The sequence below is a fragment of the Lissotriton vulgaris genome, chromosome 1_1 (genome assembly GCF_964263255.1).
Source record: "Lissotriton vulgaris chromosome 1_1, aLisVul1.2, whole genome shotgun sequence".
Taxonomy (NCBI): domain Eukaryota; kingdom Metazoa; phylum Chordata; class Amphibia; order Caudata; family Salamandridae; genus Lissotriton; species Lissotriton vulgaris.
Genome location: NC_141685.1, coordinates 1157750566 through 1157775286, shown reverse-complemented (window position 1 = coordinate 1157775286; position 24721 = coordinate 1157750566). Strand labels below are relative to the sequence as shown.

The following is a 24721-nucleotide window of genomic DNA, read 5'->3' as shown; positions in this document are numbered from 1 at the left end:
CCATTGACATTTAGTGTACATATTTTAATTTTTTTATCCATAATGACATAGAATTAGCACCACCCTAACATCATTAATCTTTCTCTACCAGCACTCGAGCCAAAAACACATACTATATTGATCTGTCTGACTGTGTACACCTTGAAATCTACCACTGCCTTGCACCCCCACCACCACCCCCCCTTTCCACCACACCCCCTCCCAGACAAACCCCCCCCCCTCCCACCTCCCGAACATATGAGGCTCAGGAACCATCAGTTCCTGTAGAGTATGGATTGCCGTTTCCCCCACCCCGAGAACCCCAGGAAGAAGAGAAAAAGAAGAACCATATTGTAGTCAAAGAGCAACATAATGGATATGTATGTCATATCCGCTCTACCACTGTTCATCTGACTTTAACAATAACAGGTCAGGGTTTTTAGTAAATAAACTCCTTACTTAATCAAACCCTTGCTTTAAACCTCATAAAGAATCGAAGTATTCCTTGGCTTTGATTTCTGAAAGGAAAAATGTTGTCTGCCCTTTAACCACAATTTTTTATTTAGCTGGGTTCTGCAAAAATACAGTAGCCCCCTTTTTTTGAAATTCTGGTATTAATTGCCTTAAATGCCAGCGCTGGGAAACTGTGTCCTGGCAGAAATCGGGTCGTAGAAAAAATGCACGATTCTTGGCCACAGCTTTTTTTATCAGGACGGGCTAAACTATAGATTTCTTCCCTGGCGAGAAAATTATTAAAACAAACAAATATAGCCCTAAGATATTCCTCCTTGCCCTGCCGAGGCTTTCTTGCATTGAACGGAAATCTATGCGCTCTTTGCACTTCTTTTGACCAGTCCCATGATGAGAGGTCGGGAAATGCTTCGGTCAATAGCTCGATGATAAATCTTCTTGCGTCTGCACCTTCCTTTTTCTCAGGTTTTCTGAGAAAGCGTAAATTGTTCCGGCGAGCCTGATTCTCCAGCCCAGACAATTTGTATGAAATGTCATCTTTGTGCGCTTTAACATTCTCAAATTCAGGCTTTTGTGACATAGCCTCTTCCTCCAGTGCCAAAATTCTTGCCTCACCCTCTGATACTCTGCTAGCCGTTTCAGTACAAAGTTTAATGGCTCGTCGCACAGCATTTTTGACTTTTGAGCAGGTTGCCTGAGTGCTCTGATTTTCTGACTTACTTTCGGCGCAATGGCTCATCATGGTGTTATAGATAGTAGTTAGGGTTATTTCTTTAGGATTCGTTGGAACGTTCTCATTCCCAGATTGTTCTCCAGTTTTTGATCTGGTTTTTAGTCCCGCTTCTTCCACTGATACCACAATGGCTGCTTCAAGCCCTTCGCATGTTTCAGCTCGCACCTCACTAACCGTACCGGTCGTGCGCTGCGAGCCTCTTTTCCTTCGCCTTCTTACAGTGGAAGCGTTCGAATGTGGAGAAATTACATTGTCTTGACTCCTCAAATTCCGCTTCGACAGAACTACTATCTTCACTGTAGTCTGCCCAGTCTTTACTATGATTCATAGTCTCATCTGAGGAGGGGTCAGATAAAGAAAAGAAGTTCTCTACTGCTTCTTGCGGTACAGGCACCTCCAATACCTCTAGTGCCAGTGATGTATCAGTGAGCCCAGGCACTCTTGTGTTTTGTAGCGTCGCGCCAGAGTTAGGATCCGACATTGTGCCACAACGGGGTTCTATGAGGACTCCATCTCCCATAATGCAGCTGTTCCCTGAGGCCAGGTCCCTTAAGCCTAGACGTATTAACCCGTCGTCTATGGTATTATCTCTAATAATTTGTACCACCTTGTCGGGATTCTGCACAATTTCGTCAGTATCGCTCACATTGCGGTTTCTAGCTGCCTGCTTCTCAAATAGCGCCGGTAAAGTTAGGGCCCTTCCTTTCCCCGAGGTAGATGCACCCGTGTCCGCTTCAATACTTGCCAGCATTTTCTTACCGCCCACCAACGCTGTACCTGCACTGTTTTCTCCTACGGCAGCTTTTGACGCGGTGCTCCTAGTGACCGCTTTAGTTTGCTCCTTAGGCTCCTTAAGCGGCATTTTCTTCTTGCGGGTCCCTCCACGGACCATGAAGCTTCGGAAACCAGACGTTAATACTGGGAAACGCCACAGCGGAGCACACCGCCGAGAAAGGAGCAGGCCAGCTAGCATCCGCGGACCGGGGAATCAGGTTTGCGAACCTCCAGCTGGATCAAATGGAGGGAGGAGCCCCTCAGTGTCAATTACACGCCGCTTCTTACTGCTTGCGACTTATTTAAAACATTACAAGAGCCATATATTGAACCCATAGATACTTCCCAGGAAGCCGAGTTAGTCCAGCTAAACACGAAGCGTTCTCCCACCAGGGAACTCTGAGCAGGGAGCTGAGCTACTCACACAACCCACACCACGGCAGCCATCTTGCCAGCCTTGTTTGATTACCTGTCCGTTATCTTTGTAGTGTACACCCTTGAGCGCTTTCTTGTTTTCTCCATTGGTGAAATTGGAATAGGTTTGATTTTCAATTCATTAGTAGGAAACCCAATGGTGAAAAAAGTTAGTTAATGATATGCATTTTTACATCTCCACTGATGGATGTCTTCTTTCTTACTTATGCAGGGATATTGTGGAGCACGGTGTTACTGAGCAGAAAGAGGCCTCCGGTAGTTAAAGTGAATTGTAGGGGTCGGACTAATAAATCTGAACTTGGTTTGCCTTTTAGTAACATGATTAATGCAGGTGGTTTAGTTCCATGTGATGTGGTATGCCTCAGTTGTGAGGAACATTCCTTTCTTTTTTTTATTGCACTCTAGTCCTACTCCATCAGCATCATTTACTTAGCTTTACTCTTTGAAAAAGACTAGTCATATTAGACTTTCTTTGCTTCTGTCGCGTCCAGCAGATGGTCATCAGCTTATGTCTGGTACAAGGATTCTTGCTAAAGTTATTCTGCTACTGTTCGCTCATTGACCTTATTTATTATATTTATTTATTTACTTCTTCTGACCATTCTCTCCTCTTACAGTCCTCCAGTCGTGTGAAGTGGTCTGATGGTTTGTCTCCCCAGTCTGCCTCCCAACACTCCCATGAGACTCCTGAAGATGAAGCGGCTGTTCCAATAGTGAGTACCAGCCTTTGGCAATCTTAGATGTCTCTAACCCACAGCAAGGATGTTAGCCAGTTGCACCTTGGACCTTAAGCCCCAGAAGGAGGGTAATATCATTGTGCACTCTGCAGGGTTTGTTCTGAAGCTGTATGGTATCATCCAGATGCATCTTGATGTTTGTTTCTTAGAAGGAGAATATTTTTTACTTTAGGTGCTCCTGCACCTCACACTATGTGTCTCATATGAAGTTGATTACCAGGTGCACATCTGGGGTTCCTTCCCAAGCTCAGGCACTTCAGAGGGTGGCAGAATAGGTAGGTTTTGCAGCGTGAATCTTTCTGGATTCACTATGCTGTGCATTATTCCGCGGTCTAGTGGTTGGGTCCGTAATCGTAGTCTTTTCCTTTTTTTTTTTTTTTTTTTTTTTTTTCGGCGCCCAGGTGGGCGTTGACATCCCACTTTTTGGTGTACTTCCTGTGACGTCGGCACGCTTCCTGCGGAAGCTCCCACCTTTGGGCGCCATCTTCAGATTCTTTTTTCCGTCATTGGGTCTGGATTGTTCCTGAGGGGGTCCAGAGTTTTGGAGGAAAGAAGACGCAGAGAAGTCGATTTTTGCATGGAAAAGACTGAGAAGACGACGACCAACAACACTATTGAGCCGTGACGACGAAGGAGAACTTCGACGCCAAAGGAGAATGCGCACACAGGGGGCCCCCTGAGCGCAAGAAATTGACAAGACACCTTTTAAATTCTGCCGTAACTGCCACCACAGATACGCGCAGAAGGGCCAGCACCCGGTTTGTAACCTATGCCTACCGGTCGACCACGAGAGCAAGGACTGCAACGCCTGCTCCGCCTTCACACTGAAGACTCCCCGGGTTAGAGAGCGACAAAGAAGAGCCAATTACAACATGCAAGGCAAGGGTCAACCACAGTCCCTTCGAGACCTGGGGCTCTGGAGCGATGAGGAGGACAACGACGCCGGAGAAGAGGACGACTACACACGGTCGTAGAGACCGATAAGAAGACTTTTAAAGAGGTAGGAGAGTTGATGACCCCTAAGCCCCCGACAGACCCTCGAAGGTCTGAGTCAGACTTTCGAAACACAGAGTCCAAGTCCTCGAAGGGAGCACTGGCGCCGAAAATCTCAACGTCCGCAGCTGCATCCAGGGACAAACAGCCCAGCGGATCCTTCGAAAAGGACTCCCAGGCGGCGAAGACCGGCTAAAAACCAAGGTTGTCGAAGCGCGTCCCCAAAAAGGAACATTCGACTTCGAAAGAAAAGGACCCGCTTCGGCGTTGATTAAGGACCCGAAGCCCATTTCGACGTCGACATATACGTCGAAGAGATCAGCCGAACTGCTAGTCGCCGAACAGGCCGCCGAAATGGAGAGAAAGAAAAGACGGCTCGAAGTCGAAATGGATAACATCCTACAAAGAAAGGAGTTCGAAGACAAGTTGAAGAGGTTCGAGATTCCGTCGAAGCCAAAGACTGTGATAGTCGAATTAGAAGAGGAGGAGGACTTAGAGGCCGAAGAGCCGCCGAAAAGTCCCGAGACCCAGGACCATCCAGAGGAAGAAGCCTTCTACTTCGAGGAGGAGGGCGTCGACGATCAGCGGACGATCCTCGGCTCAACATCCTAGTGGGCACCGGACCTGGAGTGGCAGGACCTAGACACCGAAAGCCCTGAAGATGCCGTAGACACGTACCCTTCGAGGCCTTCGCCGCCAGATGACATTGGGGCCTACAATATGGTTACAAAGAACGAAGCAACAGCTTTTGTAGTCAAGCTAGATGAGGAAAAACCGAAAGCAGACTTCCTCTTGGAGACTATGCTCCCCACACAAACTAGGAGCCAGTAACTCCCCATGCTTGAGAGTGTCATGGCCCAGGGGAAAGAGGCGTTCAAGGAACCGCCAACATGCAGGTCCGTGACCCCGAGGACGGAGAAGAAGTATAAACACTCCTCTAAGGATCCTCCCTACATCTGAGGATCAGTTACGGCGGACTCCATTATTGCGGCGACCGCCAGGAAAAGGGCAAATGTGCCAACAACATCAGGGCCACCACCAGACAAGGAAAGCAGGAGGATGGACCTAACGGGGAGGAAGATAGAAAGAAATGCAGCCATGCACTGGCGCATAGCAAACTCTTAACGCCCTGCTGAACAGGCACCAGTACCAAATTCTGGACGAGATCGGACAGCTGCTCAAGCACCTTCCAGACAAGTACCAACAAAGATCTTCACATCTTGTGGAAGAAGGGAAAAATGTGGAAAATTCTTGCCTCAAAACAGCCCTGCATGGAGCCGACGCGTCCAACTGGCTGATGATGTTGGGAATCATGGAGAGAAGGTAGGCCTGGCTCAGGATCTCAGGCTTCAAACCAGAGGTGCAGCACAACATTCTAAACGCCCCGTTCAATGGGGAGACACTGTTAGGGGCACCGGTGGATGAAAAACTCACCCAGCTCAAAAAAGAAAACGAAACTGCAAGGTCCATGGGGGCCTTACAATTCAGGGGGACGAAAAGGGGTACTCCTTCGCGGAGACCGAACGGAAGAGGGGGAAACCAGCCAGGAACGTCACACCAGACCTTCCAACAGTCCCACCAGGGAGACAGCCAAACACAACAAGGACTCCAAAAACAAACCTGGCTCTACCAGCAAAGGGTACAGTCCTTTTGCGGGAGGGCGAACGGACGTGGACAAAATAAGAGGGGGCCAACAACCCACCTCTAAGTGACTCCGTCACGCAATACGTGCCCACCCACAAAACTCCTCCCAGGGTGGAGCACAACAAGACCAATACAGGGTTACACGGCCAGAACATCAACAAACATGTAACACCAGTAGGAGGCAGGCTAAGTCATTTCTTCTGGGAGTGGAAGAAGATAATCACAGACAAATGGATACTCAACATCATACAGTTCGGATACTGCATAGAACTGGAAAAGACACCGCCAAACAGGAAACCAAAAAGAAGGGCGCTGTCAGGAAAAGAGCTAGAGCTACTTCAAAAGGAAGCAAAGGAACTCCTCCAAAAGGAGGCCATCGAACCAGTACCATACTGAGAAAGGAACAAGGGAGTGTACTCAACCTACTTCCTGGTACCAAAGGTGGACGAAACACTGAGACCCATCCTGGACCTAAGGTTCCTAAACAAGTACATAAAGACACAAAAGTTCAAGATGACGTCCCTACAAGAGGTCATTCCTCAGATAGGAGACAGACTTCATAGCCACCATAGACCTCAAAGATGCCTACCCGCACATCCCAATGAACAGGCAGCACAAGCATCTATTGAGATTTACCATCAACAAAGATCGCTACCAGTTCACAGCCCTAGCATTCAGACTAAAATCTGCACCAAGGGTCTTCACAAAGTGCCTTGCAGCAGTGGCAGCGCACCTAAGGAGGGAAGGAGTATATGTATACCCTTACCTGGACGACTGGCTAATAAAGGCAAGTTCACACGACATGCATAGAACACGCACAGCGTGTGACAAGTACACTGGTGGACCATTCCAGGAATGGTGCAAGAAAAATGGTCACAAGCTACAGGAGTGCAGGAGGAGATGACGTGGTGGAACAAGGAAAACATAACAGAGGGGAAACCTTTAACACCACCAACCCCAACGGTGACCATCACCACAGACTCATCCTAGAAGGGATGGGGAGCCCACATGAGCAAGCTCAGGGTGAGGGGCCTGTGGACTCCAGCGGATGCGGTCAAACACATCAACTACTTGGAACTAAAGACAGTGTTCCTCGCCCTGAAAGCCTTCCAGAAAAAACTGTACAACCAGAGGGTGTTGATCCAAACAGACAACTCGACAACTATGTTCTACATCAACAAGCAGGGAGGAACAGTCAGCCCCGCTATCGAACCTAGCACAGGAGAAATGGAGATGGGCCATCCCACTAAAAATAGACCTGCTAGCCATACACCTACCAGGGAAGGACAATGTGGAAGCAGACTGGCTCAGCAGACAGACATTGGCATCCCAGAAGTGGGAGCACAATACACAGGAAACGCAGAAGCTATTCAGAAGGCGGGGAACACTGACAATAGACCTGTTTGCAACACGCCACAATGCAAAATGCCGAAACTTCGCATCCAGGCAGCCAGGGGAAGGATATCTGGGGAATGCCCTATGGATAAGCTGGTCAAAGACATCTGCCTACGCTATTCCCCCAATACCCCTGATACACAGAGTACTAAACAAGTGCAGAACCAGCAACATGGCTCTGATCCTGGTGGCACCCCAGTAGGCCAGGCAGACCTGGTACTCCGATTGTGGAAATGGCACAAGGCGCTCCCCATAAGTTCTGGAAAAGGAAAGACTTACTCTCCATGCAAAACGCAGAAGTACTACACCCAAAACCAGAGAAACTCAGCCTAGCAGCGTGGCTCCTGAAGACGTAGTTTGCGCACCTGAAATTACCTGAGAGCACCCTACGGGTACTACGAGAGGCAAGGAGACCTAGCACACGAAGGTGCTATGTGGCAAAATGGAAGAGGTTTACTCTATGGTGCAGCAGAAAGAAGCTACACAAGAAGATGACAAGAGAATCAATGTTGCTAAGGTATCTCATACACCTGCTGAAGGCAAAACTAAGTTCATCCTCGCTTAGAGTACACCTAGCAGCGATTGTAACATACACGAGAGGAGAAACAGGGAAGTGTTTCTTTACATCACAGGTAGTAAAGAGATTCCTGGAAGGGGCAAAGAGGATCGCACCACCAAAGAGGATGCCGCCACCGGCTTGGAACCTTAACTTAGTCCTAACAGAACTCCTGAAAGCTCCTTTTGAGCCCATTCATTAGGCCTCCCTACAAATGTTGACAATGAAAACAGCCTTCCTGGTGGCAATCACCCCGCTGCGCAGGTTGAGCAAACTACAGGCGCTGACGCTGCAAGAAGCCTACATCCAAATACACAATGATAGGGTGGTGATGAGAACTGACCCACAATTTATGCCAAAGGTGGTGTCTAGGTTCCACATCAACCAGACGGTTCAAATACCAAGTTTCTTTCAGAAACCGACCACAAGCGCAGAGAGGGCACTGCACACTCTGGACGCTAGATGGGTAGTAATGCACTACATAGAAAGAATCAAAAGGAGCACAGTTCTTTGTGTCCTTCGCAACCAGTTCCCTGGGTAAACCAGTAACAAAGGGAACCATTGCAGGATGGATCGCACAAACGATACAATTCTGCCACAAGACCAAGAACTAGCAGAAGGGGCGCAGGCCCACTCTACTAGGAAGAAAGGAGCAACGATAGCCTTCCTGGCTAACACACCCATTCAGGACATATGCCTGGCGGCAACATGGGCTTCAATGCACACGTTCACTAAGCACTACTGTGTGGATATACAAATGAACAAGGAAGCACAAGTAGGACAGAAAGTGCTTCAACATATATTCAACAACCAACGCTCATCTTCCACCCAGTCGCCACAAGCATAATAAACCGCTACAAAGTCTATGCACAGCTTGAAGATCTTTCTGGATTCACTAGCTAACCCCCCACCTCCGCCAGAAAGATGAGGCTGGAGAAGCAGGTGGTAATACAATGACAATACAAAAACAGACCCCTTGAAGGACTTAGCGGATGAATCCCTTACTTGAACATTGCCAAAGGATTCGCAAAAAGAAAAAAGAATCCGAAGATGGCGCCCAAAGGTGGGAGCTTCCGCAGGAATCGTGCCAATGTCACAGGAAGTACACCGAAAGGTGGGACGTCGACGCCCACCTGGGCGACGAAAAAAAAGAAAGAAAAGACTACGATTCTGGCCCTTACCACTAGACCGCGGAATAATGCACAGCATAGTGAATCCAGAAAGATCTTCAAGCTGCAAAACTACACCAACAGGTAAGAAACTATTCATTTTCAAGCCTTGCAATCAATTTTGTAAAGTTGCCTTCTAGGTGGAAAGGCAATTCTATAATGTACCTAAGATACAGTTTTAAGAATGCATGATTTACAAACAAATCATTTGCACCTCACTTTAAGGCTAAACAAGCTTACAATAATGCAACCATGGGGAATCTACACAAGTGGAAGCGTATCTGTTTCTGTTCCTTCTTTAGAAATTGAAAGTTCCTCGGCGTTGGACCTTTCATAGAAGGAGATGGTTGAATTATTTTTCTGCGTCTGACTAGGAAACGTCTGTAGTTTAGCATTTTTATGTCCAGAGGTCCAGTCAATCCGGTAGAGAGGGGCTCAGGGTTCCAACTCTAAGAGGCTCCAACTGCCAGATTTTCTGCGCTTGGTTTCAGGCAGCAGGGACTACTCTGAGCTCTGCTCAGCTCGCTCTCTCACCCGATCTTTTGACCAGAATTCAGAAAGTCATCATTTTCCATCAGCAGGCTGCTTTCCACATCTTTTAAAAGATTTCAGAAAACAATTTCTAAATTCATGAATAAAACCATGGTAGAATACCCTCAGCCAAGAGCTCTTTGAGCCATGTGAAGTGTATGGAGCCAGAAAAATTACTCAAAAGCATAATAAATGTGGTAATGCCAGCTTTTGTGCTGAATACACTGTGTAACATTCCCAGAAGTATTAATGTCTGTGAGGTTATAGACAAAATAAAGTGTTTTACTAGTATTGAATATGTGGATAATTTAACCGGTCTACTTCCCCCTCCCCACCTCAATTCCTTCTTGCCTGTTTGCTGTTTCTGTTCACAGGAAAAAGTCGCTATCCGTCTGTGTTTGGATTCTGAAACCTACAATACTTGCCAGGATCTTGACGGTGATTCTGAAAAAGGAAAGGCACTCCTCCTCAAAGGCATGGCTCATTTGCAGGTAAGAACCATATTCCTCTTTGGACTGTGCTCATCCCCCTGTTTGCTCAAACCTACACATTTTGGTTGGTGTGGACAATCCTCCGCTGTGTAAGTGCTCACAATGAATTTTTCACTTTCGACTTGAATGAGCTAAGCTAGCTATAGTACGGGGAGAGACGTTTGAAACATTTCCCTGTTGTGGAGTAGGCTGCTAAATCTTTAAATTTGCTTGAAACTTCCCCTATTGCTTGCATTCTCCCCAGTCTTAGTATCTCATAGTTAATTATGCAGTAACCTCTTCCCTGCCGCTGGGAAAGGGATCTTACTGGAAGCAAGGTATGCAGCCTGAAAATATATATGCAATACAAATTCTGGAGAGACCAACTTGTAGTTCAGTTAAAGGGGAATAAAATGTAATTAAAACTCAAATTCTGAAAGAGAATTCTAGCTGCAGAGACCTCACTTTTTAAATATTCCCCGGGTGTCCGACTGGATGTGGAAACATTTCCGCATTACCTATGTGTACCGGTAGGTGGGGTGGTGCCACTCCGCACTGATGCTGTTCTGCTCCAGAAATTGACATGCAAAATCTATATTGGTATCATTCCTGGGTGTTGAAGTCCGTCCTTTCTTTCCCACCAGACATCGATACGGAGTTCTCTCTGGTCTCTTAGTGACATTTAGCTCAAATTATTCAGTGTGCAAGTGAAAATCACCCCCGAAAGCGACCTGTTTTAAGCCCTGTAGGAATTATTGTTAACCAGTGTCTTTTAGTTGGCGTATTCAGTCCACTTCTCCCCCCACCCAAGCATCTGGTAGACCATCCTGTCCTTGGGCGAAACTAGATTATGACAAATGGAAACAAGCTCTTGAGGACACCAGACCACATCCCAGTTTGAACCCTTATCTGACAGACGTGGCGTTCTCATCCTGGGTCACTAAATCCTTAGATACTGTCCTCCCCAAAAAAAAACATCGGAAACCGAGGAAAAAAGCTACATCTCCATGGTTCACCCATGAGGTACGCCTCTTAAAAAAAATCTGTAAGAGAGCGGAAAGAGTATGGAGGAAAGACTTCAATCTTAATAGCAAAAATGATTACAGGCGGACTATCCTCAATTATAAAAAGGCTTTAAAAAACGCTCAAATATCCCTTTTCAATGAAAAAATTAGCGAGGCAGCCTTTTCGTCCAGAGAAACGTTTTTGATTGCGAAAAAACTTTTAAAGACTCCAGTACCTTCAGTTACGCACAATCTCTCGGACGATCACTGTAACGAACTAGCCACATTCTTCGACCTGAAAATACAAAACATTCTTCAACACCTCCCCCCTCTTCCCCCTGCGGACCCTTCTCCCTCCAATTCTCTGCAGTGCCAGAACAGGGATATAGAATTAATCAGGTTTTCCTCAATCAGTGCAGAAACTCTAGGGCCCATTCTTCAATCCCTCAAAAGCGGATCTCCGCATGACCCAGCACCAGTCAGACATCTGAAACAGGTTGCCCCTACTATCTTAACACCAATGGTGAACCTAATAAACGCCTCCATCGAAAATGGAATGGTTCCCTCTAGCTGGAAGAAGGCGGTAGTGAAAGCCCTAATCAAAAAACCCAACCTAGACCCCGGTAATCTGGCTAACTTCAGGCCGATCTCCCTCCTCCCTGGCATCAGCAAGATTGCTGAAAAATATATCAATTCGCAGCTATCAAATTATTTGGAAACCAATGATCTGCTCAAAACATCTCAGACCGGTTTTCGCCCGGGCCAGGGCACAGGGCACAGAACAGCGATGGTGGCGGTTGTCGAAGAGGCCAGGAAGATCATAGATGCAGGAGGATCAGTGGCAGTGATCCTCCTGGATCTTAGCGCGGCATTCGACACCGTCAACCATAGCATCCTGGCGTAGCGGCTTGAAATTCTTGGTATTTCAGGATCCGCCCTTTCTGGCTCAAATCCTATCTCCACAACCGCTCGTTCCAGGTGGCGGAGGGTGATTTCATCTCCATTGAGCCCAACGCTCTTCAACGTGTATATGTCGCCCCTGGAAAAAATTGTCGTCCCGTACGGTATTAAACTTCTGACCTACGCGGACGACACCCAGCTGGTTGTTTCCCTCAGCCAGCCAGATAACCCCACCATTGATCTGCACTCCTGCCTGGGGGACATAGTCAGTTGGATGAACGCCTCCCATTTAAAACTCAATGGGGAGAAAACTGAGATAATGATAATGGGTAATCACTCCCATTATCGTCCGGAGTCTCTATGGCCCCCGAGTATGGCCCCCCCCAATCCCCAAAACTGACATCAAAAGCTTGGGGATCTGGTTGGATCATAACCTAACCCTTAACACCCAGGCCAGAAAAACAGCTGGAACATGCTTTGGCCTACTGCGTACCACCCGCAAGATTCTCCCCCTGCTTCCTTTCCAGTCAAAAAAACGACTCCTACAGGGCCTCATCCTGTCTAGACTGGATTACGGCAATGCCCTATATCTCGGTTCACCTAAAAAAGTTATAGCCAAGCTGCAGGTGGTACATAATGCGGCCGCCCGGATCCTCACGGGCACAAAAAATCGTTGCTCTGCCAAACCGGCGATCAGAGCACTCCACTGGCTTCCCGTGGAGCAAAGGGTGCAGTTTAAGGCCATGTGCTTAACTCATAAAATCCTACATGGAAATGCCCCGCCTATCCTTAAAGATCTCGTGACTCCTTATATCACGACCAGAACCCTCCGATCCTCCTATGTCCACCTCACTCAAATGCCTAGGATTAAGAAAGCACGCTCCGGAGACCGGCGGTTTTCCTATCAGGCGTCCAAAATGTGGAATGTTCTCCCACTGGACCTCCGCGCCCAACCTAACCTTCTGTCCTTCCGTAAATCCTTGAAGACGTGGCTGTTCCCTTGACCTTCTTCTCGCTTCCGCCTGACCTGATTTCCTGGATTTTATGTCAGCGCTGGGACGCTCTTGGGCAGCCATGCGCTTTAAAAATCTCATTCCATTCCATTCCATTCCTATAATTGATTATATTTGGAAGGAGGGACTGATTATCATGCAAAATCTAGCAACGCTTGACAAAAAATACAAAGCTTCAGATACCGTTCCTGCTTGCTTAATAGGTCATCCAAAACCAGATTTGGTGATCTCGCAAGCAGCGCAGGGACGATTTAAGATCTTTCAGCCCCTCTGACTTCACAACCCGATAAAGAGGGTAGAAGACTCTGCAACATTGGAAAGCGTTTTTTGACTAGGTCAGCCTTAACAGTACGACCTTCAAATTCTCTGGCTTTACTCTGCTGTTATAATAGGCAAATGTGGTTGGATTTGGCATCTTCCACCAAAAGACAAGGAGTAGGCTAAGAAAATCCTACTGGAAGGCGAGCGGTCCGCCTCAGAAATAATAAACTGCGCTATGGATGTGGCGTCCACTGGTTTCCTGCAAATCGCTGGAGCGCCCGTCCTGAGGCGTCCTTGGCTGAAAGCCACTTCATTCAGTCCTAAGGTACAAACAAAAATACTAGACCTACCTTATAACGGAGAAGAGTTATTTGGCAGCCATGTTAATGAAGCTTTACAAGCTATTAATAATGACAGACAGCTAAGTCTTTAGGTACCTCACAGTACAGGAGCATGCCTTTTCATGGCTCCTTAGGAAAAGGGCACCAATCTTACAGAGGAGGCTACCAACAGTTTCGCTACCGAGCCGATTCTTTCTCGGCTCGACAGTACAGGCCACAATTTACTCACTGACAACCACAAGACAACAACAAGGCTTCCTTCAGAGGTAAATCAGGACACCAGGGCAAGGACACCCGGTCTCCACCAATGACTTCTCCCAGCTGTGGCCTCCGCTCCGCCTATTCCAACCTAGGTGGACGGCAAAATATAATTATTTTCAGCAGTGGATGGAAATACCCTTGGACCAATGGGTTCTACATCTAATCCAATTCGGCCACTCTTTGGAATTTATAAAGATTCTTCCACCAACACCTCTACCACTTTTTCAAAAAAGCTTACATCTCTTAAAGATGGAAGTTACGAACATGCTGCAAAAAGGAGCAATAGAACAAGTTCCCCAAAACAAAAGAGAAGGTTTCTACTCCAGTTTCTTCTTCATTCACAAGAAGGTAAAGAAGTGGAGACCGATCTTGGATTTAAGGAACCTAAACAAATTCCTCAAAAAACAATTGTTCCACATGATCTCTATTCAAGATGTTACATCTCCTCAATGGAAATTATTACATGTCGTCTCTGGACCTCCAGGACACATATTTTCATATACCCATACACCAAAAACACAAGAAATTTCTAAGATTCCCGGTGGCAGGCAGGCACTATGAAATCCACGTCCTACCTTTCGGACTAAAATCAGCTCCCCGCATTTTCACAAAGTGCCTAGCGCTAGTTGCAGCATATCTGCTGCAACCTAATCATATGTTTCCTTACCTCGACCACTGGTTTATGAAGGCCCCCACTTACAAAGCAACAAGGACATCTACCAAACCCTGTATGCAACTTTTCAGGTGATTAGGCCTCACTTTAAATGTAGAAAAATTCATTCTGCAATCATCCCGTCGACTGGTCTTTACAGGCACTATCCTGGACAGCATCAAAAGCAAGGCTTATCCCACATTGGAGAGGCAACAAAGACTAATATCCTTGGCAAAACAGGTTCAAAAAAGGTTTCTTTCCATACGCCTTTACAAATCCCTCCTAGGGATGATATTTTCCTGTATTCCCCTCATAGTCGTCTCCACATGCGTCCTCTTTAGGAAGCTTTAAACAAAAAAGTGGTGCAGATAGAGGGCACATTCGACGATCTGATCCAAATCACCCCTCCCATGATTGTGGCTCTAGACTGATGGATGCAACCTCACCAGTTATCTCGGGGTTTGCTGTTCCTGTCACAGGCTGCTCCTCTTGTGATCACAACAGATGCATCTCTAGAAGGCTGGGGGCTTTCCTTCAAGACTTTTAAGTCAGCGGAAAATGGCCACCCTCCCACCTAGATCTTGATATCAATCTTCTCGAGTTGGGAGCAGTTTTTTTCTGGCGCTCCAAGTGCTCCTGCCAAGAATACAAAATGCGTCGGTGCTTGTCAGAACAGACAATACCGCGACAATGCACTCCCTGAACAAACCAGGAGGAACAAGACCTCTCCTGCTCTCTCAGGAAGCCCAGCTTATCTGGCGCTGGGCCATTCAACACAAAGTGCATATAACATCGGAGTACGTTCCGGGAAAGCAGAACATCATAGCAGATACGTTGAGCAGACTAAATACAACCTGCCACGAGTTGGAACTGGATCAACGCACTCTCGAAAAAATGTTCCTCCAATGGGGCATGCCGAAAATAGACCTGTTTGCAACACCAGACAACGCAAAATGCAGGACGTTGGCGTCACCATCAGGGTTCATGGGGGAATGCCTTTTCAATTGCTTGGCCCGGCGTATTTGCTTACGCTTTTCCCCCCATTCCTCTCCTTCCTCGAGTACTAAAAAGAAGCCTTCAAAATAATTCTAAGAGCTCCAGCCTGTCCTCCCCAACATTGGTACACAGAACTTCACCTACTCTGTCAAGCCTCTGATCCATCTCAAACCATTTCCGTCCCTTGTGACGATGAACCAGGAACAAGTATGTCATCCGAACCCCAGCTCTCTAAAATTATCAGCTTGACTCCTGAGTTCCAGGAATTTAAACATTTAAAGATCCCGCAGGAGTGTCTGCATGTGCTGGCTAGGGCAAGAGCAGACAGCACTATCTGATAGAGACAACTAGCCGCAAATTCCTTAATGTAGAATTACCCCCAGGCGTGAGACTGGACCCAGAAAACTTTTCTGCCACTGCATCCCTGCGCGCCGCGGGGACGGCACCACGTGACTCCGCCCTGACATCGTCCGCGTTTGTGGCGTCAGCGAGGATACATAAGTCCCACCCTGGCGCGCCTACGTCAGTTTTTTCTCTTTCCGCGTGCAACGCGGATCCGGATTGTGTCCTGGACTGTTTTTTAGGCCTTCTCTACTTTGTCACACTTTGGTGTTATTGGAACAGTGTGCGAATGTCTTAGGGCTTCAAGACCTGTACCTCAAGTGCGCGTCCCATGTCGGCAACGGACCCTCACCCAATTTGCATGTGGTGCCTGGGTGAGCACCACGACTCTGAGAGCTGCAACGCCTGCCAGCACCTTAAGGCTAAGTCACGGCGGGAGCGCCGGATAAAGTTGCTGTCTACGCGCTTGTCCATGACGGTGTGTCCCAGCGTCTGTCCCCTACCTCGGAAGCAAGGAGTTGCCGGTTTCGTCTGCGACATAGTCTTTCACTGCAGGCCCTTGGGCGTTGGTCACCAGCTGGTAGGTCCTTCAGTTTGTCTCCGTGACTCTGTCCTCCTTCTGCGGCGGGCCCGTCTCCCCACAGGAGGTGCGCCCCCGCCTGTCTCCTCCCTAACCGGCGTTTCCCGGCACGGAGGTGACTAGGGCCCAAGTGACGGCGTACGCTGCGGCTCTGCAGGCTTCTTTGGCCTTTCCTCCACCTCCTGAGACGTCCACGGATCCCTTGCCTTGCCCGGGGACTTCAGCGGAGTCGCCGGGGGCTCCGGCCCGCACCGAAGATTTCAGCTTCAGGTTGTAGGAGAGTGGCATTGTCGGGCGTGGTCCTTCTGGGATCCCCTCTTCGGCACCTAGCGTCCCTGCCTCGCCACAAATCCCTACGGGGCTCCCTGTGGCGTCGCAGGTGATCACCGGGACTCCGGGCTTGCCCCCGAGCCCTCCTCGGTTCTCTGAGCATGCAGCTCCCTCACCAGAGGTCGAGCTGGTGCTGTTTCGGTGCCAGGAGCCTTCCTCCCCGGCTCCGGTGGAGTCGTGGGTGGAGGCCGGGGCCTGGGGAGCCTTCCCGAGTCCCTCTCGGTCCTCGGCGCGGACGGCTGCCCTGTCCGAGGCGAAGCCGGTGCCTTTTCGGCGCCACGCCTTCGCTGGTCCGGAGTCAGCCTCACCCCATTCTCCTGGAGAGCACGTGGTGGCAGGAGTTGGCCTGGCGCCACGGAGGCCCATTCCGGCGCCGGTCGACGCTGATCAGGCGCCGATGGTGGACTCCACAGAGCCGCGCCGGATCCGGGTTCTGGATTAGTCTCCTGAGATCCCTTAGTCTCCTGAAGCCCGTCATCTGTTGGAGTGTTCCTCCCCGGAGACAGGGTGCGTGTAGTTGCCTTTTCACCGGTATCTTCCAGGGCTGGCTCTTCGCCGTCCCCACGGCCAAAATCCTCGAACCCTTCTTTGTGTGGCTAGCGGCTGGTTTCTCCACCGGCCTCTCTACCTTCCTCTAAGGCCCCTCAGGTCCCTCATTCCTCTGTGGATCCTCCTCTATGCCGTGGCTGACCGCTTTCCCCTGGACTTGGGGATGGGCGGCTCAGTCTGCAACCGTCACCCACGAGGAATTGCTTTCACATCCGCGGCTCACTACCGAGGGGAGTGTTGCCTTTGTTCGGGCTATTTCCATGGCTGCTGCTTTTTAGAGGATGGGTGAACTTGTCACACCATTTCCTACAGACAACCTCTTGGAGATTCTCCACCAGGGTTCAGGTGGACAGGAGTTGTTCCTTCCTTTTGAAGCTTACCTTCAGGGCTACTTCTAGTCTGTGGGATTCTGTGGAGTCCCTTCTTTCTCATGTCTCTCATGAGGATGCCTGTGCTGATCTGCGGGGCCATTTGTTGGATGGTAGGGAGTTGGCCGCGTTTATTCTTCGTGCAGCTTTGTATGTTGCCAATGCTATTGGCCACTTCTGTGGCTCTCTGTCGCCATGCTTGGCTACGCGATGCTGGTTTTCCTGAAAATATTAGTGAGCGTCTGGTCGACCTCCCTTTTGACGGGGTTCAGCTGTTTAATACTCATGCAGACTCCCGCCATTCAGCGTCTTTTTGCAGGGCTCCGTCCTCCTCCTCAGTAAGTTGGTTTGCTGATTCTCCGGGACTTGGTGGGAGTCTTATCCCTCTTGCTCCTGGTATTTGGTTTTTGGAGTGGATGTAACACTTTCTGTGAGGGTTACTGTGCCCTTGGGGTCCTTGGTTGGCCCCGCTCTTCAGTTGGCTGCTGGTCCAGCCCCCTTTGTTGCTACGCCTGTACTTTCTGGCTGATTACTAAGCCTTCTGTGGTTTCTGCCTCAGGTCTATGATTTTGTCCTCTGATTCAGGATTATTTTTTCCCTAAGAGTGGTTCCCAAGCTTTCTTGGGACGTGTCCTACCCTATGTGGGGTACATGTAGCTATTGTTTAGCCCTGTCTTACGTGGGGAGAGTGTGGACTCCTCCTTGTGGGTTTGTCGCCCTTCCTGGTGTGGCTGTATTACAATGGTGGGGTCTTTGGCCCTTACTGGGGCATGGCTTGGCCGTCTACAGCGTTGTGCCGCGGTGTTTTGTCCTTTGCCTGCCGTTTCCTGTGTTGACGCCCTAGTCCGTCCTAATTGTTTCTCCTCTTCTCTTCCAGCTGATCACACTGCTTCGTGGATCAGTTCTGTCGGGGGCGGTCCCCTTTAGTGGTCATTCAGGATGGTTTACTGGCCTTGCCCTTGTTCTGAGCCCGACGTGGTCCGGGCGTTTAGTTTTGTAGCGTTGTCAATGGCTGGCTGCCCCGCCTGCTCTTCTGTTTTGTGGCCGGAAGCCTTGGCGTGGGCCCTGGCGCTACTGCTTCTGTCCTGCGGGGCCATTGTGAGCGTACGTTCTTATTCTTCTGCCTGCCTTGTTGCCGAGGCGCCGTTCTGTCTTGTCTTCAGGCTGTGATGGGCTCAGCTGCCCTCGTCACTGGATATGTTTCCTGGTGGAGGACTTTGCTGTGCTTCTGCCTCTTCTCCTTGGAGTCTGTAGGTGGCTCTTCTTCCTTTGTGTTGTCTGTACCTTGGGGCTTCTGCTGGAGGTCCCTGGTACGTTGACTGGGCTTGAGGTGTTTTTGCCTGCTTCGTTTTACCCTTGCTTCTCCTGTTGGTGAAGGCTGGGTGTGAGAAAGTGAGTTTCTGTTGCAGTACCCCCCCACTTTTTGCCTGATACCTGATGCCCTTTTCCTTGGTGTGCCCTGGGTTCCTGCCAATCAGGTACCCAGGGCCTGTTTCTTCCCTAAATACTGTGCTAAAGCCTAACCCCAATTGGCATCTCTGGCCAAAAGTCAGCCCCTAGTAAATGGTACCCTAGGTACCCAGGGCATTGTGACCAGAGAAGACCCCTAAGGGCTGCAGCACTTATTGTGCCACCCTTGGGGCCCTGTACCCTGAAACACACACACTGCCTTGGCAGGCTGAGTGTCCTGGTGCAGAACTAAACAAAGAATCGACATGGCACACATCCCTGTGTGCCATGCCCACAACCCCACTGCCCTGGCATACATCAGCCACCCCTATAGCGGGACCCTATCCCAGTGGTGTGGGCACAGGTGCATGAGCCCTGTGCCCCCTACAGTACCCAGGGCCATTCCTGGGCACTGTGTGCAGTGATGTTATTAAGAGTATATGGTGTTGGGAGGTTGTCATTACAAACTCCACAGCACCATAATGGCTACACTGAAGGCTGACAAGTTTGATATCAAATTTCTCAGCACATTAAACCCACACTGATGACAGTGTGGGATTTAATGTAAAATGCACTACAGAGGGCTTCTTAGAAATGCCCCCTGAAACCGAACCTGCAGTCCACGTCTTGTCTGAGAGGCTGCCTAGACTGCCACACAGCAGACATGTTGCTGGACCCCTGGGTGGAGAGCCCCTGCTCTCCTGGGCCTGCAACAATACACATCCTGGGACAAGGTGCCAAGCCTCCTCCCCCAGGATGGGCAGGGGAATCTTCAAAGGCATTCCGCCCTTGTGAACTTCTCCAGACCACTTGCTGTACTCAGCAACTGGCCCCCAACAGTTCTGACCCCCACTCTGGTGGGAAACCCTACGTCAGGAAGGGGGGTGTGCCAGCCTGTGCCAACTCCACCCCTCAGGTGGGAGAGGCGAGGTGAAGCACAACCCCGGGCTCCGGCCATCTTGAAGATGGGGAGCTCTGCCCAATCCCAGCTAGGCTCCTGCTCCCCTCTCACAGGAGAGGAGCAGGCTAGTGCGTGTACCCACCCCAGGACAGGGACCCTGAATTTAGTATTAAGGGGCACCCTGAAACTTCCTTCATTAGATCCTGATAAGAAAAACAAGAAAGAAGATCAAGAAGAAGACCCGCCGTGCAGCTGCTAACAGGATGACACCAACTGACTTGGCCCCAGCCCTACTGGCCTGACGATCCAGGAACCTGCTCCTTATAAATCCCTGCGACTCCTGCAGACAGCAACCTTGGAAAATCCGGAGGACCTGCCTGCCTTGACCCTCGACAAGACTGGGACTCCCATGAGCAGAGGCTCTGCTCCAACAGGAACACCCCTGGTGCCAGCCAGGAACTGCAAATCCAGCCCACTCTGCACCCACCGAGCCAAGCCCGTGCCAGAGTGATCCAAGACCATGAGGATGTCCCCCCGGCGACTGGAAACCGAAGTCAAGTGTCCAAAGACCCTCCTCGACGAACCAGACGACGCCTGCAGCCTCAGAACCAGGGACCCCCAACCCCGCCCAGGCGAGTGTAAGATTTCCCGACACCAAAAGACACCCCGTCTCCCTGTGCCTTCCTGTGGGGTACCTACCTCTTCTCCCAGATCCAAACTTACCTCTCGAAGTGGTGATCGCACCTGAAGAATCTCCGTCCACGAGCCTGCAGCCTTTGTTCCCTTTTTAACTTTCCCATTGGATAACAATGAGCGCCCGACGGCTCAAAAGCACCCTGCACCCAGCCACCCGAGTGCCCCTGGAGTTGCAATTACTACCCAACTCTACTTCCCCACTTGCCCTGAGTAAGTGACCAGGAGCTCAGCTCCCATAGCCGCGTGGCCTGCTTGCTTGCAGCCACCAACCGAAGGCCCCCTACCCGCCATTGGATTGTATTGGGCCTACTCTCTCTCTGCACCCGGCTGCCCCTGTGCCACTGAGGGTATAACTACTGTACCTTTCCAACCCTGGGAAACCCCTGAGTCTATGCCCAGAACCTTAACTTCAACAGTTGAGGACTCACCTGGAAACCAATAACTCACTTTCCTTCCATAGGCTAACATTGACTGGTTTTCACTGAAATTTCTTTTAAGTGTGGAGTTTTGAAACTTTAAAATATTCATCTAAAATCAGCTAAGTGACGAAATTCCAATTACTCACTTGTGATCAGGAGAGAAGCCAGTACTGAACCACAAAAGTAATTATAAATGTACTTCTGTAGTAGGGTATCTCTTTTATAGTCATAATCTAGTGAATAGTCCCGCCCATGTGCGTGGACCCCGGCAATCAAAAATAATCTCTTAAGTTGTCAAATCATGCAGAAACCTGCAAAGACACTTAAGAGAGGATTTAAAGACAAATAATGCAGCCTATATCCACAGGCTACACTGTCCAGTACTTCAACTAGAAATTCCACCAAATAACACCACACATAATACAGCCTGCCCAGTTTCTACCATAGAGAAACTTGCCTCCCCCAGTAAAAGACACTGAAGACACTGGAATGATAGAGAGGAAGGCATGGACAGACAAGCCCCATAGGCTGCCATTATGTGGCTTAAATAGGATACTGTGCCTTTAAGAGAACTTTCCAGAACTTCTCCCAGTATCCCAGAATGCATAGCAGGTCCCTCTACTTTCAGTTCTTTTTTCCGGCTCCTGCTAACAGGACCCTGGCATTGAGCTCTCCCTTGTTTCAAGGGTTTATTGGATATTTTGGCACTTTTGTGTTTTAAAAGTGTTTCAGTTTACTTTCTTGGTGTTCTCCTTCTCTTTTGTGTGTTGGTTCAGGCGTTTTAGGGCTCTAAAATGCCTGGTCTTTTTGATAAGTGTCCAGCATGTGGGAGGAAGAAGGCCAAGAGTGATCCACACAATGTCTGCATCGTCTGTCTCCCTGAGGATCATGTCCCTGAGGACTGTGTCATCTGCCAGCAGTTTACTGCTCGGACTCTGAGGGACAGGATGAAGATTAGGCTTTCTGACCTGGAGGAGAGACGTCTGCAGGCTGCAGGTGGGTCTGGGCAGGATGGGAAGGTTCCCTCTGCCGAGGCCTCTGGGGGGCTCCCCAGAGACAGGAAGTCCAGCAAGCGATCCCGGTCTCAGTCGACGTCGATTGCATCGACGACGTCGAGAGGGATGACGGCGGTGTGTTCCCCTTCTCCCCGGGGCTCCGGGTCGAGACGGCGTGACGGCTCGACGTCGAAGGACCTGGAGAGGTCTCCGTCGAAGCCACCGTCGACGTCATCGTCGACATCGGAGTCTTCTTATCGACGTCGGAGACGAAGTGACAAGCATCGGCGCTCGCCGTCGAGGCAGCGGCGTGGAGGGGCTCCTCGATGTCGAGGGCATCGAGAAGAAGGAATCGACGCTCGTCGTCGAAGACGGAACGTTCGATGTCGCGGAGGCAGCGTACGACGTCACGGAGGAAGAGGTCGACGTCGAGGGGTCGGCGTTCGACGTCGAGGAAGAGGAGGTCGACGTCGCGGAGGCGGCGTTCGACACCGGAGTCGCGGAGGCGACGTTCGACGCCAGAAAAGCGACGCTCAGCGTCGAGAAGAAAGAGGTCGGCGTCTAGGAGTCGTTCTGCCTCTCCAAAACGGCGCTAGAGGGATTCTGGTCCCAGAAGTCAGACTGCTTCTAGTGGAGGGCGCAAGAGGAAGCGATCACCTGCTGAAGGGGCTGGATCTCAGCCCCCTTCGCCTAAGGGGTCACCGGGCTCGGTGTGCTCAGAGGTGTACACGCCATCTCGGCCTCGGTCGCCACCTCCACCTGTTCCTAAAGAGGATCCTCCAACCAACCCTCCACTTCCATCAGGCGACCCACCGCCTCCAATTCATCCACATGGGCCCGCCCCGCAGCCGAGGGTTCCTCCGCCGAGGTCCACTTCGCTGCCGTCTTTGCCTGTACCTCCTAAGGGGACCCCAAAACCTAAACCCCGAGAGGAGCCAAGGAAGACCCCACCATGGAAACCGGTTGAGCGGCCACGGGCTGGCAGGTCTCGCTCTCGCTCTGGGAGAAGGGAGAAGTCGCGACACAGATCGTCCACACGGTCGAGACGCCGCCATAGGAGGCGCGAATCTCGCTCCCACACAAGGTCCTCTGGTACCAGGGACTATTCTCCTACCTTGTCGGAGTCACCGGACACGAGGGTGTCCCCGATTGATGACCTGGTGGCATTCCATGATGTCCTTTTAAGGGGCGCTGCGAAGTTGGGCATATCCTTGACTGTGCCTACTCCTAAAACTTCAGTCATTTTTGAGACATTGCATCAAGAACACCTGGCTCGTCCTCTCCTGCCTCTGGTGCCGGGCCTGGAGGAACCGGCTATGGCCCTTTTTCTCACCCCTGCGGTGACGAAGGCGACTCCAATCGAGGCTGCTGAAGAAGTACCGGGCTCCCGACTCGGACCCGGCCTTTCTGAGGGCGTAACCCCCTCCAGACTCTGTAATTGTGACGGCGGCCCGCAAGCAACATGCCACCTCCCCGTCATCCACGGTTCCCCCGGATAAGGAGTCCAGATGGATGGATTCGGCAGGGAGGAAAGTGTGTGGAACATCGGCTACCTCCATGAAGGCTGCGAGTGCCACGGCGCTGTTGGGACGCTACGACCGCGCCCTCTAGGACTCCCTCCAGCAGTTTGCGGAGCTGTTACCTCGCGAGAAGCGCGAGGACTTCCAGGAAATGCTGAATGAAGGGATGCTGGTGGCTAACCAGATTATCAGTGCTGCAGCGGACTCTTCCTTGTTGGCAGCTCATGGGTTTTGCCATGGGGTTAACCAACGACGTCACGCCTGGCTCCGTCTTACATCCCTGAAACCGGACGCACAGCAGAGGGTGGCCAACCTACCATTCTCCGGCGAGACCCTCTTCGGGAAGCATGCGGACGATGAGATGGCCCGCATGAAGGTGGAGGCCGAAACGCTCACGGCTGTGGGCCTGGAGAAGCCTAAAGACACAAAGAAGTCGTACCGCCCGTTCCAACGGCGGTTCGGTGGGCAAGGCAGAGGACGTGGCCAGGCTTCGGGACAGTCGCAACAACAACAACAGTTCCGTAAGCCATTCCAGAAGCGCCAGAAGGGCAGAGGAGGCCTGCAGTCGGCTCCGGCGCCCAAGGGCCAGGCTGGGTCTAGGCCCTAGGAACCTACTTCCCCCGGATCTGTTACCCACTCCGGTAGGGGGAAGCATTCAATTTTTTCTGGCAGAGTGGAGAAAAATTACTCAGGACAAGTGGGTGCTGAATATTGTTTGCAATGGATACAGTCTTCGGTTCACCAGCCCTCCTCCAGCAATTCCACCGGTCAGCTCGCAGTTTCTGCTGCGCGACGGATGCTTCTCTCCTGGGATGGGGAGCGCACTCCGGGACTCTACAGATTCAAGGAATGTGGTCACCGATGGAGGCCACGTATCACATCAATTTCCTGGAACTCAGAGCTGTTCACTTGGCACTGAAGGCCTTTCTTCCGTCCTTCCAGACCAACTCTCTGCTTGTACAGACGGACAATACCACCACGATGTATTACCTCAACACGCAGGGGGGCTCGAGATCACGCACTCTGTCACAGGAGGCGCAGGCGATCTGGCACTGGCTCTTAGCCAGAGGACTGACGATAACGGCTACCCATCTGCCAGGTGTGCAGAATGTTCAGGCAGACGCGCTGAGCAGGCTGGTTCAGGAAAACCACGAGGGGGTCATAAACGACGAAGTACTAGGAGAAGTCTTCGCAAGGTGGGGAACTCCAGACGTAGATTTGTTCGCCACCGCCGAAAACAGCAAGTGCAGAGACTTC

At 50.4% G+C, this 24721-nt stretch overlaps 1 protein-coding gene across 3 annotated transcripts in view; it reads left to right on the top strand.

The window, feature by feature from the left end:
* The window catches only part of TROAP (trophinin associated protein), a 395831-nt gene that overhangs the window by 317246 nt on the left and 53864 nt on the right, over positions 1–24721 (top strand). For all 3 annotated transcript variants that reach the window (XM_086964115.1, XM_086964124.1, XM_086964108.1), the window contains 2 exons: positions 3010–3105; positions 9792–9908. In XM_086964115.1, the coding sequence (XP_086820241.1) occupies positions 3010–3105; positions 9792–9908 (213 nt within the window). The remainder of the gene's footprint in view (positions 1–3009; positions 3106–9791; positions 9909–24721) is intronic.